This window comes from Bufo gargarizans, chromosome 2, assembly GCF_014858855.1.
Source record: "Bufo gargarizans isolate SCDJY-AF-19 chromosome 2, ASM1485885v1, whole genome shotgun sequence".
NCBI classification, from domain to species: Eukaryota; Metazoa; Chordata; class Amphibia; order Anura; family Bufonidae; genus Bufo; species Bufo gargarizans.
In genome coordinates this window covers 630480937-630497416 of record NC_058081.1, presented here as the reverse complement: position 1 = coordinate 630497416, position 16480 = coordinate 630480937, and the positions used below count along the sequence as shown (strand labels likewise).

Below are 16480 nucleotides of genomic sequence, written 5' to 3'. Positions count from 1 at the left end.
GAATTACCCTTATCTCTAAACTACTGAGAGGTCATAAACACTTATTTAAGCCACATTCTTATCAGTAAGGTAAGAACTGAGCTATAATGAGTGTTTATAATGTCAGAGAGCAGAGATAAGGAGACCGTCTGCTCCCCAAATGACGGAAAACACAGAAAATCCACTGGCAGCTAATATAGCATCTCAGCTCTGTACAGAAAAAGGATTCCATATTTTTTATAAAGACCAAATTGAAAAAATGATTTTTAGCTCAAAATAAGTACAACGCAATAATAAAAAAAGAAATATTTCCCCAAAGGTGTACATAGTCTTTAAAGACCTATTTTGGTTTTAATGATTACATTTATTTATGTAGACATTATAAAAACTTCTAATATTCATCTATTTCAAATTTTGCCTCTCTCTAAAAAAAATATATATATAAAGTACTGCAGTCCGTTTTAGTCCTGTAAAATGCATCCATAGGAGAGCTTTATGGGACTACACATGGCGTCAGTCATGTGAGCCATCATGTGACCCTCACAAGTATCATGTGACCTGGTTTAGTTAACTGCCCAGGTATCTAAAAGATGACCGGCAGTGTATTAAGGAGCAGAACATATACAGTATTAATACCTGCAGCACAATCATGTCTGTCAGTGTCTATGTGGAAGCAGACAGAAACTTTGTTAAAGGGCTTCTGTCAGCCCACTAAACCGTTTTTTTTTTGGTTAATAATAATCCCTACACTGCGAGCTCCCTATACATAAGCTAAATATTCATTTTTGTTCAGTAGATTTTGTTAAAAAGCAATTTTTATAATATGTAAATGCTCCTGCGCCGGGTGTAGATGTGACGTCATCGGCGCAGGCGCATTGAGGATGGAGCGGCCGACAGAGCGGCCGCCTCTAAGTGCGTCTGCGCCGATTAAAGACAGGTACGGCGCAGGCGCGATATTTTGAATTCAAACAGTGCCAGCAGAGGACGATCCCGTTCCCTGGCCCTGTCACTCACACAGCGGAGGGGGCGTCATTATGAGAGGAGGATGCGGCTGCTACCAGCAAGTAGCCGCCCTACTTGCTGGTAGCAAGGTAATTTACATATTATAAAAATTGCTTTTTAACAAAATCTACTGAACAAAAATGAATATTTTGCTTATGTATAGGGAGCTCGCAGTGTATGGATTATTATTAACCAAAAAAAAAAAAAAAAACGGTTTAGTGGGCTGACAGAAGCCCTTTAACAACATGACAACATCACCTAGAGACAGGCAGCCATTTTACAACATCGGCTAGAGGCAGGCGGCCATGTACAGTAGATACCCACAGTAATGAAGTTACTGTGATAATCACAATGAAACACCTTTAATGTCTAAATTAAATTAGGCAACTGGCAACACACCCTGGATTTAACATAGATTAAAAACACATGCAAAATCAGTGTAGAAAAGGGAGGTTGCGAACTTCCTCCCAAATTAAACCAACAGTAAAGGACTGACAAAAGTTTTTTTATCCTTGTAAGGTCCCATAGATGCGATATGACCGCACTGTGTCCTTAAACATCTGATCTTGGGGGAAATAACACATTTCTGCATAAACTGAGCAAAGTGTTTTAAAAAAAGAATGGCATGAATTATGACATGGCTTTAATTACAGGAATCACTGTACCTAAATTCTTTCTCACTCTTTCCTCGGAGATCCCGGACAAGCCAGTGTGAATTAAAGGCATCCTGTGGGGGCATCCCCCACCTCATTATAGCATTTAAGAAGGCCTTGCGTTGTCGAGCATTAAACCCAAGAACCTTAAAACAACAATAAGTGTTAATTGTGTTTGTTGATAATCAAAGATGCAGATTTTGGATAGTGGCTGAATGGAAAACATTTATTTTGACCGTTCATATATACAGATAAATGTAGTCTACATGTGTAAATATTTTACATGACTTTCATTATACATACAGATCTTGACTTACATCCTGCATTATACTCCACAGCTGCACTCATTATTCTGCTGGCTGAGTCAGTGTACGCATTTTACATTACTTTCCTTGTACAGATACTGAGCTCCATCCAGAGCTGCATTTACTATTCTGCTGGTGGAGTCATGGTGTATATACAGTCGTGGCCAAAAGTTTTGAGAATAACACAAATATTAGCTTTCACAAAGTTTGCTGCTAAACTGCTTTTAGATCTTTGTTTCAGTTGTTTCTGTGATGTAGTGAAATATAATTACACGCACTTCATACGTTTCAAAGGCTTTTATCGACAATGACATGACATTTATGCAAAGAGTCAGTATTTGCAGTGTTGGCCCTTCTTTTTCAGGACCTCTGCAATTCGACAGGGCATTGTCACAACCAGACAGCTGAGAAGCTCTGACAGAGGCCTTTCAGAACCTCCTCCTTGAATTTCTGTGTTGTGGTATTCAGCTCCTCCTCTCGTTAGCCTCTCTCAGCTGTCATGTGTTGGACTAATTGCTTCCCTTTAAATTCTTCCCCAGAAGGCTTTTCTGGGCGGCTTATACTACTTCCTGGAGTGTGTGTGCACGCTGAGTCTGTCCTCCTGTTTGCTTCAAAGCTAAGTGTTGTACCTTTATCTGTTATTTTCTGTTTGCTGGATCCCAGGTGACCCTGACTCCCTCCGTATCTTGTGTAGGGAGCCGGTGGTCATGTCCCCTCACTATTGTAGGGTGCTCAGGGCTTTATAGTCTAGGTTCGTGGATATGCAAACCTCCACCATTCGGATCTTTGCATAGGCTGAGCAGCCAGGGAAAGTGCCAGGTCTTCTGCAGGGGTCTCCCTTGGTTCCTTAGTTTTTGGATCCAGCGAGTCGTTTATACATGTTGCTTTGCCTTGTTTCCTGTACACCGTCCGTGACATTATAAGCCGCCATAACCGTCTCAAGCATGGATCCGGTTTCACTTTTGGCTGAACGCTTCCAGGGTCTTTCATTGGAGGTAGCTGATCTCCGTAAGACTTTTTCTCAGCTTCAAGTGACTGGTTCAGCTTGCGTTCTTGGAGTTTGTTCTGAGCCTAAGATCTCGCTCCCGGATACGTTCTCCGGGGGTAGTGAGAATTTTGTGCGTTTTAGAGAGGCTTGCAAACTCCATTTTCGCCTTCTTCCCCACTCCTCTGGTGATGAGGAACGGAGGGTGGGGATCATTATATCGCTGCTCAGAGGTAACGCTCAGTCCTGGGCCTTTTCGCTGCCGGAGGGGGCACGGCTTCTCCGTTCAGTGGATGAATTCTTTTTAGCCCTGGGTCAGATATATGATGATCCGGATCGTATTGCTCTGGCTGAGTCTAAACTACGTCTATTATGCCAGGGTAAACAATCCGCAGAAATATACTGCTCAGAATTTCGGAGATGGGCAGTTGATACTGGTTGGAATGATGCTGCGCTCCGAAGTCAATTTTGCCATGGTCTTTCAGAGGGATTGAAAGATGCATTTGCCTTTCATGAGAGGCCTATTTCTTTGGACTCTGCTATGTCTCAGGCCGTTCGTATTGACAGGCGTCTTAGAGAGAGAGGAGAGATGTCCCCTTCCTGTCATACTCAGTCCCAGGACAGTGCAGCGGTCCCGTTCTGTGCGCAGGGGTCTCAGTCGCCGTCAGCCCCTTCTGAGCAGGAGCCCATGCAGCTGGGGTTGATTGCTTCTGACAATAGAAGATTCAGCCCGCATGGGAGGGTTTGTTTTTGTTGTGGAGGTATAAATCATTTGGCAAATATTTGTCCCTCTAGGAGATTCAGGCAGTTTTCTGGGAGTAATAAAGAAACAAACAGGAAAAAATCTTTTAAAAATGTTCCGTCTGTTACTATTGGCAGGGTTGAGGCGGACATTTAAGGTTTTCCATTTGCTTGTGAGATTTTTGTGGATAGTGGAGCAGCGGTTAATCTCATTGATAATCAATTTGCGATAACTCATGGTTTCCAGGTGCGCACTTTGGGAAAGGATATTCCTGTTTTTGCTATCGATTCCGCTCCACTTTCTCAAAAATCATTAACGGGCATAGTTCACAATATCCGTTTAATTGTGAGTGATGCTCATGTTGAGGATGTGTCATGTTTCGTCCTTAGCGGTTTACCCACCCCTCTGGTGTTGGTGCTGCCCTGGCTCACTAAGCATAACCCCACCATTGATTGGCAAGCGAGGCAAATAAATGGTTGGAGTGACTTTTGCAGAGAGAATTGCCTCATGACATCTGTTTCTGAGGTTGCTACTAAGACTGTACCATCTTTTCTCTCTGAATTTTCGGATGTTTTCTCTGAGAGTGGAGTTCAGGATTTGCCCCCGCACAGGGAGTACGATTGCCCTATTAATCTCATCCCAGACGCCAAGCTGCCTAAATCTCGTTTATACAATCTTTCCCAACCTGAGAGGATCGCTATGCGTGCTTATATCTCTGAGAGTCTGAGAAAGGGACACATACAACCCTCGAAGTCACCTGTTGCCGCTGGTTTTTTCTTTGTTAAGAAAAAAGATGGTTCTTTAAGACCTTGTCTGGATTTCAGGGAGCTGAACAATATCACAATTCGTGACCCTTATCCGCTTCCTCTGATCCCGGACCTATTTAACCAGGTTGTTGGGGCTAAAGTCTTTTCCAAATTAGATTTAAGAGGGGCATACAACCTGGTCAGGGTCAGAGAGGGGGACGAATGGAAGACGGCCTTCAATACCCCTGAGGGCCATTTTGAAAATTTGGTTATGCCTTTTGGTTTGATGAATGCCCCAGCCATTTTTCAGCATTTCGTGAACAGCATTTTTTATCATTTGATGGGAAAATTTGTATTGGTGTATTTGGATGACATTTTGATTTTTTCTCCCGATTTCAAAACTCATAAGGAACATTTACGTCAGGTCTTGCTCATCCTGCGGGAGAATAAATTATATGCGAAACTGGAAAAATGTGTGTTTGCGGTTCCAGAAATTCAATTTCTGGGGTTTCTTCTCTCCGCTTCTGGTTTTCGCATGGACCCCGAGAAGGTCCGCGCTGTGCTTGAGTGGGAGCTTCCTGAGAATCAAAAGGCGCTGATGCGTTTTTTGGGCTTTGCCAATTATTACAGGAAGTTCATTTTGAATTATTCTTCTATTGTTAAACCACTCACTGATATGACCAGAAAGGGGGTAGATTTTTCTTCTTGGTCAGTAGAGGCGCGTAAGGCTTTTTCTGATATCAAGGAGAGTTTTGCTTCCGCTCCCATCTTGGTGCAACCTGATGTTTCTTTACCCTTCATAGTTGAGGTTGATGCTTCTGAGGTGGGTGTGGGGGCGGTCTTGTCTCAGGGTTCCTCTCCTGCCAATTGGCGACCGTGTGCCTTTTTCTCAAGAAAACTCTCCTCCGCAGAGAGAAATTACGATGTGGGAGATAGGGAATTGTTGGCCATCAAGTTGGCTTTTGAGGAATGGCGCCATTGGCTAGAGGGAGCCAGACACCCTATTACCGTATTTACTGACCATAAAAATCTGGCCTACTTGGAGTCAGCCAAGCGTCTGAACCCGAGACAGGCCAGATGGTCGTTGTTCTTTTCTAGGTTTAATTTTGTTGTCACGTTCCGCCCTGGAGTTAAGAATGTGAAGGCAGATGCCCTGTCACGTTGTTTTCCGGGAGGCGGGAATTTTGAAGACCCGGGTCCCATTTTGGCTGAAGGTGTGGTGGTCTCTGCTCTTTTTCCTGAATTGGAGGCAGAGGTGCAGGCAGCCCAGTCAGAGGCTCCTGATCTTTGTCCTCCTGGGAGGTTGTTTGTGCCTCTCGCTTTAAAACACAAGATTTTTAAAGAACACCACGATACGGTCCTTGCTGGGCACCCGGGGGTAAGAGCCACACTGGATCTCATCGCTCGGAGATTCTGGTGGCCTGCGCTTCGTAAGTCGGTTGAGGGTTTTGTGGCAGCCTGCGAGACTTGCGCTCGTGCCAAAGTCCCTCATTCACGGCCATCAGGTCCTCTCCTTCCCTTACCCATTCCTTCCCGTCCTTGGACACATCTGTCCATGGACTTCATAACGGACCTGCCTCGTTCCTCGGGGAAGACTGTGATTCTGGTGGTGGTGGACCTTTTTAGCAAAATGGTGCATTTCATCCATTTTCCTGGTTTGCCCAATGCTAAGACGCTGGCGCAGGCATTTGTTGATCACATTGTCAAATTGCACGGTATTCCTTCAGACATAGTCTCTGATAGGGGCACGCAGTTTGTTTCCAGATTCTGGAAGGCTTTCTGTTCTCGCTTGGGGGTTCGGTTGTCATTCTCTTCTGCTTTCCACCCGCAGTCGAATGGCCAGACAGAGCGCGTCAATCAGAATCTGGAGACATATCTGCGTTGTTTTGTGGCGGAGAATCAAGAGGATTGGTGTTCTTTTTTGTCCCTTGCTGAGTTTGCTTTAAATAACCGTCGTCAGGAGTCCTCTGATAAGTCACCATTTTTTGGTGCATATGGGTTTCATCCACAGTTTGGGACTTTCTCGGGAGAGGGGTCTTCTGGTTTACCTGATGAGGACAGATTCTCCTCGTCTTTGTCATCTATTTGGCAAAAGATTCAAGATAATCTAAAGAGCATGAGTGAGAGATATAAGCGTGTGGCTGATAAGAGACGTGTGCTTGGTCCGGACCTGAATGTTGGTGATCTGGTGTGGTTGTCTACCAAGAATATCAAATTGAAGGTTCCCTCCTGGAAGTTGGGCCCTAGGTTTATTGGGCCTTACAAAATCCTGTCTGTCATCAATCCTGTTGCATACCGTCTTGATCTTCCTCAGACTTGGAAGATCCATAATGTTTTTCATAAGTCCTTATTGAAACCTTATGTTCAACCCATTGTACCCTCGCCTTTGCCCCCTCCTCCGATTATGGTTGATGGGAATCTTGAATTTCAGGTCTCTAGGATTGTGGATTCTCGTCTTGTCCGCGGTTCTCTTCAGTACCTTGTTCAGTGGGTATGGTCCTGAGGAGAGGATGTGGGTCCCAGTGACGGACATTAAGGCCTCTCGTCTCATCAGGGCTTTCCATAGGTCCCATCCTGAGAAGGTGGGTTCTGAGTGTCCGGAGTCCACTCGTAGAGGGAGGGGTACTGTCACAACCAGACAGCTGAGAAGCTCTGACAGAGGCCTTTCAGAACCTCCTCCTTGAGTTTCTGTGTTGTGGTATTCAGCTCCTCCTCTCGTTAGCCTCTCTCAGCTGTCACGTGTTGGACTAATTGCTTCCCTTTAAATTCTTCCCCAGAAGGCTTTTCTGGGCGGCTTATACTACTTCCTGGAGTGTGTGTGCACGCTGAGTCTGTCCTCCTGTTTGCTTCAAAGCTAAGTGTTGTACCTTTATCTGTTATTTTCTGTTTGCTGGATCCCAGGTGACCCTGACTCCCTCCGTATCTTGTTTAGGGAGCCGGTGGTCGTGTCCCCTCACTATTGTAGGGTGCTCAGGGCTTTATAGTCTAGGTTCGTGGATATGCAAACCTCCACCATTCGGATCTTTGCATAGGCTGAGCAGCCAGGGAAAGTGCCAGATCTTCTGCAGGGGTCTCCCCTGGTTCCTTAGTTTTTGGATCCAGCGAGTCGTTTATACATGTTGCTTTGCCTTGTTTCCTGTACACCGTCCGTGACAGGCATGCTCTCAATCAACTTCTGGGCCAATTCCTGACTGATAGCAACCCATTCTTTCATAATCACTTCTTGGAGTTTGTCAGAATTAGTGGGTTTTTGTTTGTCCACCCGCCTCTTGAGGATTGACCACAAGTTCTCAATGGGATTAAGATCTGGGGAGTTTCCAGGCCATGGACCCAAAATGTCAACGTTTTGGTCCCCGAGCCACTTAGTTATCACTTTTGCCTTATGGCACGGTGCTCCATCGTGCTGGAAAATGCATTGTTCTTCACCAAACTGTTGTTAGATTGTTGGAAGAAGTTGCTGTTGGAGGGTGTTTTGGTACCATTCTTTATTCATGGCTGTGTTTTTGGGCAAAATTGTGAGTGAGCCCACTCCCTTGGATGAGAAGCAACCCCACCCATGAATGGTCTCAGGATGCTTTACTGTTGGCATGACACAGGACTGATGGTAGCGCTCACCTTTTCTTCTCCGGACAAGCCTTTTTCCTGATGCCCCAAACAATCGGAAAGAGGCTTCATCGGAGAATATAACTTTGCCCCAGTCCTCAGCAGTCCATTCACCATATTTTCTGCAGAAGATCAATCTGTCCCTGATGTGTTTTTTTTAGAGAGTGGCTTTTTTGCTGTCCTTCTTGACACTAGGCCATCTTCCAAAAGTGTTCGCCTCACTGTGCGTGCAGATGTGCTCACACCTGCCTGCTGCCATTCCTGAGCAAGCTCTGCACTGGTGGCACTCCGATCCCGCAGCTGAATCCTCTTTAGGAGACGATCCTGGTGCTTGCTGGACTTTCTTGGACGCCCTGAAGCCTTCTTAACAAGAATTGAACCTCTTTCCTTGAAGTTCTTGATGATCCTATAAATTGTTGATTGAGGTGCAATCTTAGTAGCCACAATACCTTACCTGTGAAGCCATTTTTATGCAACGCAATGATGGCTGCACGTGTTTCTTTGCAGGTCACCATGGTTAACAATGGAAGAACAATGATTTCAAGCTTCACCCTCCTTTTAACAGGTCAAGTCTGCCATTTTAACCCAATCAGCCTGACATAATGATCTCCAGCCTTGTGCTCGTCAACATTCTCACCTGAGTTAACAAGACGATTACTGAAATGATCTCAGCAGGTCCTTTAATGACAGCAATTAAATGCAGTGGAAAGTTTTTGGGGGGATTAAGTTAATTTTCATGGCAAAGAAGGACTATGCAATTCATCTGATCACTCTTCATAACATTCTGGAGTATATGCAAATTGCTATTATAAAAACTTAAGCAGCAACTTTTCCAATTTCCAATATTTATGTAATTCTCAAAACTTTTGGCCATGACTGAATATACATTGCTTATCTTGTCCAGATACTGAATTACTTCCTGCATTATACTTCAGAGCGGCACTCACTATTCTGCTGGTGGAGTCACTGTGCACATACATTATATTAGTTATCTTGTCCAGATACTGAGTTACATCCTGCATAATACTTCAGAGCTGCACTCACTATTCTGATGGTGGAGTCATTGTGTTCATACATAATTTATCTTGTACTGATCCAGTACTTCTACTGATCCTCTGTCAATGAAAGTTGTCAGACATACCTCTAACAGATTTGCGGAGTTCCTATATTTTTTTCCTACTAAGTATAAAGTGCACTGCACTAAGGTAAAGACTACACTTCCCAGAAGTCAAATCTCTATGCAAACATTGAAAAAGAGCTATTAGCTCAAAAACCAGAACAATTGCGAACGCAGTTCAGGATTATTATACAGACCTTAACTCGGGATCAGTGCAGGATAAGTAATGTATTTATAAAGTTAAATTTTTCATTAAGATTAATCTGATATGTAACCTGCAAATTGGTGTTCAAGATGGACATGCCCTTTAATAGAAAACGTTCAAGCCGATAAACTTATGCGTGAATAAAGTTCCACAATACGCAACTCAGGTTGATATTTCTTAGAGTCACATAAAGTTCAAGCCTTTGCGAATCAAAATGTTTAGATGTTAGGCCCTCGTCCCCCTCTATGCCCGTTATACTTGTACCTCAATGTTTCCTCCAACCCGAGCAAGAAGCGGAGGAAGAGGCTTGTCTCTGTCACTTTTCAGTTGTCTACGAGATTGTCTCCTCCCACCTATGGAAATTATATACACTTGTGTCAGTCTCTTTTCAAAGACCATCAAACCTTGAATCACAGTACCTGAAGACTCTCAAGCTCGATAACAAAGGGTGCCTTTATGACTGGGGCCTGGGCAAACCCAATCAAATTTAACTTTGACTTTTGACTATATTTCACTGCTAAAGTCTGGGTAACAGAGTCTATGTTGGGCTATGACTTCATTACTTTAAGGCCGAATGCACACGGCCGTGTTCCGCGGCCGAGAGCGGTCCGTGGTATGCCGGGCTGGATTCCTGTTCAGAGCAGGAGCGCACACGGCGTCATTGGTTGCTATGACGCCGTGCACTTCATGCCGTCGCTGCTGTACAGTAATACACTCGTATGGTGTATTACTGTTGTGCAGCGGCGACATGAAGCTCTGAACAGGAATCCAGCCCGGCATACCACGGACCGCTCTCGGCCGCGGAACACGGCCATGTGCATTCGGCCTAACAATATGATGTTGCACCTACAGATCAGAAGACATAAAACTGTGGTGAACTGCCTCATTCATCTTGGAGCACTAAAACCACTTGATGGGACAACCCACCTGGTGAAACAGGTGGCCACGCCATGTCTCCCCATTCATGTGGTGAAGCTTTTCTTTGGCCTACTGTCTCCATAGTAGTCCACTGTTTGGATAGAATTGTGGGCTGATGGACAAGCCATAGTAAAACTAACCGCTCTAGGTTACCAACTAATCACGGCACCTTTGCCTGTTGGGTTTACTGTCCTATAGGTGATCCGCATCCATCTAAGGAAAAAGTGTAACTCACTCTGACCTTCAGGCTTCTCTTCAAAGTCTTCATCTTCATCCTCTGAACCAATGGAATATTCTGATTGGTTGTCAGAAAGTTCATCTTGCCATTCTAAATGAAAAATATAAAGAAAGAATGAATGGTAACAACATTCCAAGGCATGGATAAAAAAGAAACCACAGGTGCTAACGTCGAGAGTTCTCATACACCACTCTTGGACTTCATTTCTCTGATATTAGGTGTAAAGGTGGCCACAGACACTGGACAAGCATTGGCCTTACTGAAAATTTTCCATCGCTGACAGAGTTTTTTTGGGAAAAAAGATCAGGCATATAGGAATTCACACCCAAGCATTTGTACTTATGGGAGATAAGCGTCCACCAGAGGTCTCTGGCAGTGTCCCCACCCTCCAAGTCCTGGTTTGCACCTCCCCATTACTCTGCATGCAAGGCAGGATATTGCACCTTACCCTTGTCCATGCTTTGTAGAATGGCAAAATGACCTTCTAGCTCACTGTCGTTTTGGGGTTCCTGGGGCCCACCCCTATATAATCAATAAAGGGTTACAGGTTTTGAATCAAAGAAATAGACCCTAGATCCACAGGCAACCAAGTTGTTTTTTTTCCCTCAGGAATCATTAGGGTCAATTATGGTATGAGAGGCTGGACCCACCGGAGGATCCTCTGATACAGGGCTGTAGGCTGATAGCTGTAGGCTGTCTGGGCATGCTGGGAGTTGTAGTTTTGCAACAGCTGGAGAGCCACAGGTTGGATGGTCAGTCCAACACTGCTCTACCTGGTTCTTCTCTACCAATGGGCATAGAGCTAACCTGACTTTGGTCTCTCTTGACTCCACTGTAGCGGCAGCATAGGCAGCCTGAAAGGTCTATACACCCATGCTTATGTATATGACTACTCTGATTAGTGCAGTGTGAGCTGTGCACATTATTTTGGATTACACATTGCATCATAGTTCCAGTAAACACTACAACTCTCACTATGCAAGGCATCAGGGTATGCTCTGTAAAGACTATATATCAGCAAGAAGTTGCAGAGAGGTGCGAGATCATACAGCCTGAGTGCTAAGAGAAAACCAGCCGATTTGAGTGTGAGTGGAGAAGAACACTGTAATTAGTATGACCTTCTCGATTATATCCAGTAATAATTATCACCACAGACGGCACCTTGGTCCTCCTGTGAAGCATCGTTGTAGTTCACTTGCTTGCGGATTCTTTTTCCTTTTCCAAGATTCCTTGCCAGATCTTCCTGCTGCTGTTCATAATGATGACGAAGGAGCTTCTCCCAATAATCAGGATCGACATTCTCTTCTTGTTTAATAATTTCCCGTTCAACCTCCTCCTAAAGTTTGGTGAGATAATAACATGATGAGGACTCCCATGATTTCATGTCTAGCTTCTTGTCTGAATCATTTGCACAGAAGTAAAGATTGTCCCATTGCTAATAATGCCATTAGGCGATATTCACACAACCGTATTTCCGGTCCGTGTCTGATCTGCATTTTTTGCGGCCTGCACACAGACCCATTCATTTCTGTATCATCGGTGTGCAGCAGTGCCGCAAATTATAGAACATATCTTATTCTTGCAGAAAACAATGGGCATTTTTACAATGGGTGCACACAGATCGCATCAATATTTTCCAGATCTGCAATTTTCAGACAGCAAAACAGATACGGTCTTTTGAATACAGCCTTAGATAGAAGATCAGACTCAATATACTGTAGTTCCACCATTACAGCTGAAACAATGGTTGTCACCCAGCTGGCTAGTTATGCAGGGCACTGGGTTGATTGATCAAAGAAGGTGACAACCCCTCCTGAGATCGCATTGGTGACGTTACTGGTTGTCACCCCACTTTCTCAGGAAGCTCTAATTATTAAACCTCCTTCTAATCTGCTGTATAAACCTCTCAGCAATGCATCGCGTTATAGCTAAAAGTCTATTACTCTTTAAGGTTCCTTATTAAAATTTCTACTATACTTTATCACCTTTCAAGATCTCTGCTTACAGTAACTGAATGAGAACCTTCATTGTTTACATTGAGATGATGGACATCAGTCATGTGTGTCGATCTCACAGGTACATGGCTCATTACAAGACAGTGCTGCGATAATGGGAAAGCCATGTGGCGCGGGTGCAGAGTGGGTAAAACTGCGCTGACATGCAGCTTGGAGCGGCCTTCAGATCGTTTTTAGAGGCATTTAAACTGCTATTTAATCGCAAAATTATGCGGCCATTAATGGTCTAATCATCAATGGTCTACAATTTTGAAGGTGATTTTACTCCTCTCCTTCTAGCCCAATCCTTAACTGTCATTCTTTTTTTTCTTTTCTTTTTTATGAATCGGGACAGTAATACTGACCATTTTTGTAATAGACTTTAATTACTGAAATTGTACATTTCTATTAGAAAAATAGCTTTAAAGGGAGTCTGTCAGCACATTTACCCCTTTTTAACAGTTCCCATAGCGCTGTAGCCGCAACACAGATGATTAAAACGGTACCTTTATATGCTTTTGTGGACTTTTAAAACTGCCAAAAATGAACTTTGATGCATATGTAAATGAGGGCTCGCAAGTGCCCAGGGCGGCGTCCACCGCGTTGGTGCCCAGGCAGCTCTGCCTCTTCGGCTCTTATCCCTGCCCAGCCTCTTCCTCTGCCCGCCCATCTGTTTTCTCTCCCCCTCAGCGAGATCCCGCGCCGACGCGATAACTTCCTTGGCCGGGGCATGCGCACTGCGATGCCCATTGCTGGCACGGCATCGCAGTAGCTTATGCACATGCCACAACCAAGGAAGTCATCGCGTCGGCGCGGGATCTCGCTGAGGGGGAGAGAAAACAGATGGGCGGGCAGAGGAAGAGGCTGGGCAGGGATAAGAGCCGAAGAGGCAGAGCTGCCTGGGCACCAACGCGGTGGACGCCGCCCTGGGCACTTGCGAGCCCTCATTTACATATGCATCAAAGTTCATTTTTGGCAGTTTTAAAAGTCCACAAAAGCATATAAAGGTACCGTTTTAATCATCTGTGTTGCGGCTACAGCGCTATGGGAACTGTTAAAAAGGGGTAAATGTGCTGACAGACTCCCTTTAAAGTGGCCCATTTTGAGCCTTAGCAACGCTCCTCTGTCTTCTATTTACATAACAGTGGAGACTTGCTAACATTGGGTTATCTAAACAGAAGGCAGAGTATATTACAAAAAGGTTTACACTTTAACCCCTGGAAGTAAACAATCAAGGCTGCCATTTATTGACGGCAACCAGAGATCTTGCAAACCATTAGTAATTATTCAACAAACCAGATCAGAAGATGGCAGAACTTCTACTTATAACAACGTATGATTCTATGGATTTATTCTATATTAAAGGTAAGTAAACAGAGGCTACCACTCCGTCATCTTCTCGCACGACATACTGCGCCACTTTGAAAGAACTCAGATATTCATTCATGTTCTGGATTTCTGTGTCCTCGGTGGCGTCCTGGTTTCTATCCAGAAGTTTTGAGATGGCACCATCATCATAATGGATGACACTGCTGTCTTCAACGTCCTTATTGTCACCTAAAAATGTTCAACACAGAGAAGTTATCACCAAGCACTGGAATATGCAAACAGGACATGATCATGGGAGTTGTAGTCATCAGGACCTGAGATTCAAAGGAGGGTTAACTCCGGTTAGTTCTAGTTCAGAAAAACTGCAGGTTTATGGAAGCCAACGTCATACTATTGCAAGGCACAGATAAGGGGATGTCCACCTACAAATGAGGGCTTAAAGGGCAACTCCTGACACAGTGGATAAACTATTTGTAAGTTACATAATACATTCTGGATTTCCCTCCCATCATTCCATGGGTGGGAGCACATATTTCCTTGGAGGAGTTTTTTTCTGTGCCCACTGTCGCCCTCTAGTGAGCGTAAAATGTATGAACTGCCAGTAAAAGACCTGAGAGTCGGTGAGTAACAACGGCTCTGGACACTCTTTTGGTGCACAGAGGTGGTTGGAAGCAACCACTTACTATGGAACTGGAACGGTGGTAGAATATTCCTTTCCATCTGGAGTTGCCCTTTAAGGGTAACTGTGCTCTGTAAATCCACCTGGTGTTATTTTGTTAATTCCATTGGACAATCTTAAACAACAACCCACTGAGGGGCACTGACAACAGCCCAACAGGAATGGTTGTCAGAGAGTAACTGATCTTGAGACGGAGACCTGGGTAATTTCACATGTAACGGTTTTCACTAATAGTATTGAATTTGAAACATGTTTTTCCTGGTTAGGTAAAAATCTCATCTACTGTGGACATCCCCTTTAATTAGAGTAGCATAACACGCATATCTAGACACAAAATAGCATGATATAAACAGCCGCATCCAAGCGTAATGGTGCTGATGAGTGGGCGTCCCACACAGCCACGGAAATTACACAACAAGTCATGGCAGTGACAAAGCTGGTGTTGCATTTGCAGCTGTGGAAAATAGCAACACACTTAAAATTCACATAGGGCGTGCAGACCGCTCGTAGTTGTATTCCATGTGTATGCTATTAACGGGCCAGGAATACGTGAGAATCCCATCTAGACTACTTTTACATGGACGCGAAAAATGGCCCTGTGACTGGAGCTTTTGTAACGTCCATTTTTAGAAGCAATTGAAGTCTATGGGGCTATTCACATTGCCGTTTTTTAGCTGCCAGTAAATAGCGTCCATCCAAAAAACAGAACATGTCCTAGTTTTAGCCGTTTTCACTGCCAGAAGACCCCATTTTTAAAGGTCTTTTAGACAGGAGTGCCCCCCGTCAAACAGCCGTTAAAAATGGACAGACAGAAAACGGACGCACATATGGTTGAAAAATGGCCATAAAAAACTGACAGCGTGTGGTGTCGGCTTTTTAGTTTCACTGTTGCGTACATTTAGCCTTAGTTATCCACTGAGGTCCTTCAGCAGCTCTAACGGATCCGTTATGCTTGCCCATAGACTTCTATTAGGACGGAGCAAAACGGAATGCCTCTTAAAGGCTTCAGTTTTGCATTCCGTATAGGCATTCCGTTATAAACTGAACCTATAACGGAATGGCATAGCACTAGTGCGAAACCACCCTTAGGCTACATGCACAGGACCGCACCGTGTTTTGCAGTCCGCAAATTGCAGATCCGCAAAACACGGATTCCACCTGTGTGCGTTCCACAATTTGTGGAACAGAACCGGCTGCCCATAAGGCGTCCTGCACACAAACGTTTTTTCTTCCCGTTTCCGTTCCGTTTTTGCGGGTTCCATGTGCAGTCCGTATGCAGAACCATTCATTTCAATGGTTCCGCACAAAATAACGGAATGTACTCTGTATGCATTCCGTTTTCGCATTTCCATTCCATTTACAGATAGAACATGTTCTATTATTGCCCGCAAATCACGTTCCGTGGCTCGATTCAAGTCAATGGTTCTGCCAAAAAAATAGAATGCATACAGAACGCATCCGTATTTCTTCCGTATGCGTTCCATTTTTTGCGGAACCATCTATTGAAAATTTTACGCCCAGCCCAATTTTTTTTATGTACTTACTGTACTGTTTAAACATTATTGTATGCTTCCGTTTCCCGTAAAAAACGGATCACAAAAGGAAGCACGGGACGGCAAAACAGATACACTACTGAAAGAAAAAAAAATGAAAAACTGATCCATTTAAAACGGACCGCAAAACCATACGGTTATGTGCAGGAGGCCTAATAGAAATGCCTATTCTTGTCTGCAAAACAGACTAGGACAGACGGGGCCACGGAACGGAGTGCTGTCTGCATCTTTTGTGGCCCCATTGAAGAGAATGGGTCGGCAACCCATGTGGACCCACACAACGGTCGTGTGAATGAAGCCTAAAAATTGATGAATTTCATTGGCCTTTGTTTAAAACCCCAACCCCTGCAGGGCCTTTAGTATATATTATGCCCCCCCATAATATATAATAGCCCCCAGTAGAGATAATGCCCCTGAATATGCCCCTGCATA

At 44.3% G+C, this 16480-nt stretch overlaps 1 protein-coding gene across 7 annotated transcripts in view; it reads right to left on the bottom strand.

Moving 5' to 3' along the window:
- CHD5 (chromodomain helicase DNA binding protein 5) overlaps positions 1-16480 on the bottom strand; it is a 241244-nt gene that overhangs the window by 66341 nt on the left and 158423 nt on the right. For 5 of the 7 annotated variants that reach the window (XM_044282149.1, XM_044282152.1, XM_044282154.1 and 2 more), the window contains 5 exons: positions 13872-14044; positions 11655-11829; positions 10491-10583; positions 9602-9690; positions 1647-1780 (listed from right to left, as the gene is read on the bottom strand). In XM_044282149.1, coding sequence (XP_044138084.1) covers positions 1647-1780; positions 9602-9690; positions 10491-10583; positions 11655-11829; positions 13872-14044 — 664 coding nt within the window. The remainder of the gene's footprint in view (positions 1-1646; positions 1781-9601; positions 9691-10490; positions 10584-11654; positions 11830-13871; positions 14045-16480) is intronic. The other 2 variants (XM_044282150.1, XM_044282155.1) reach the window with 1 other exon arrangement.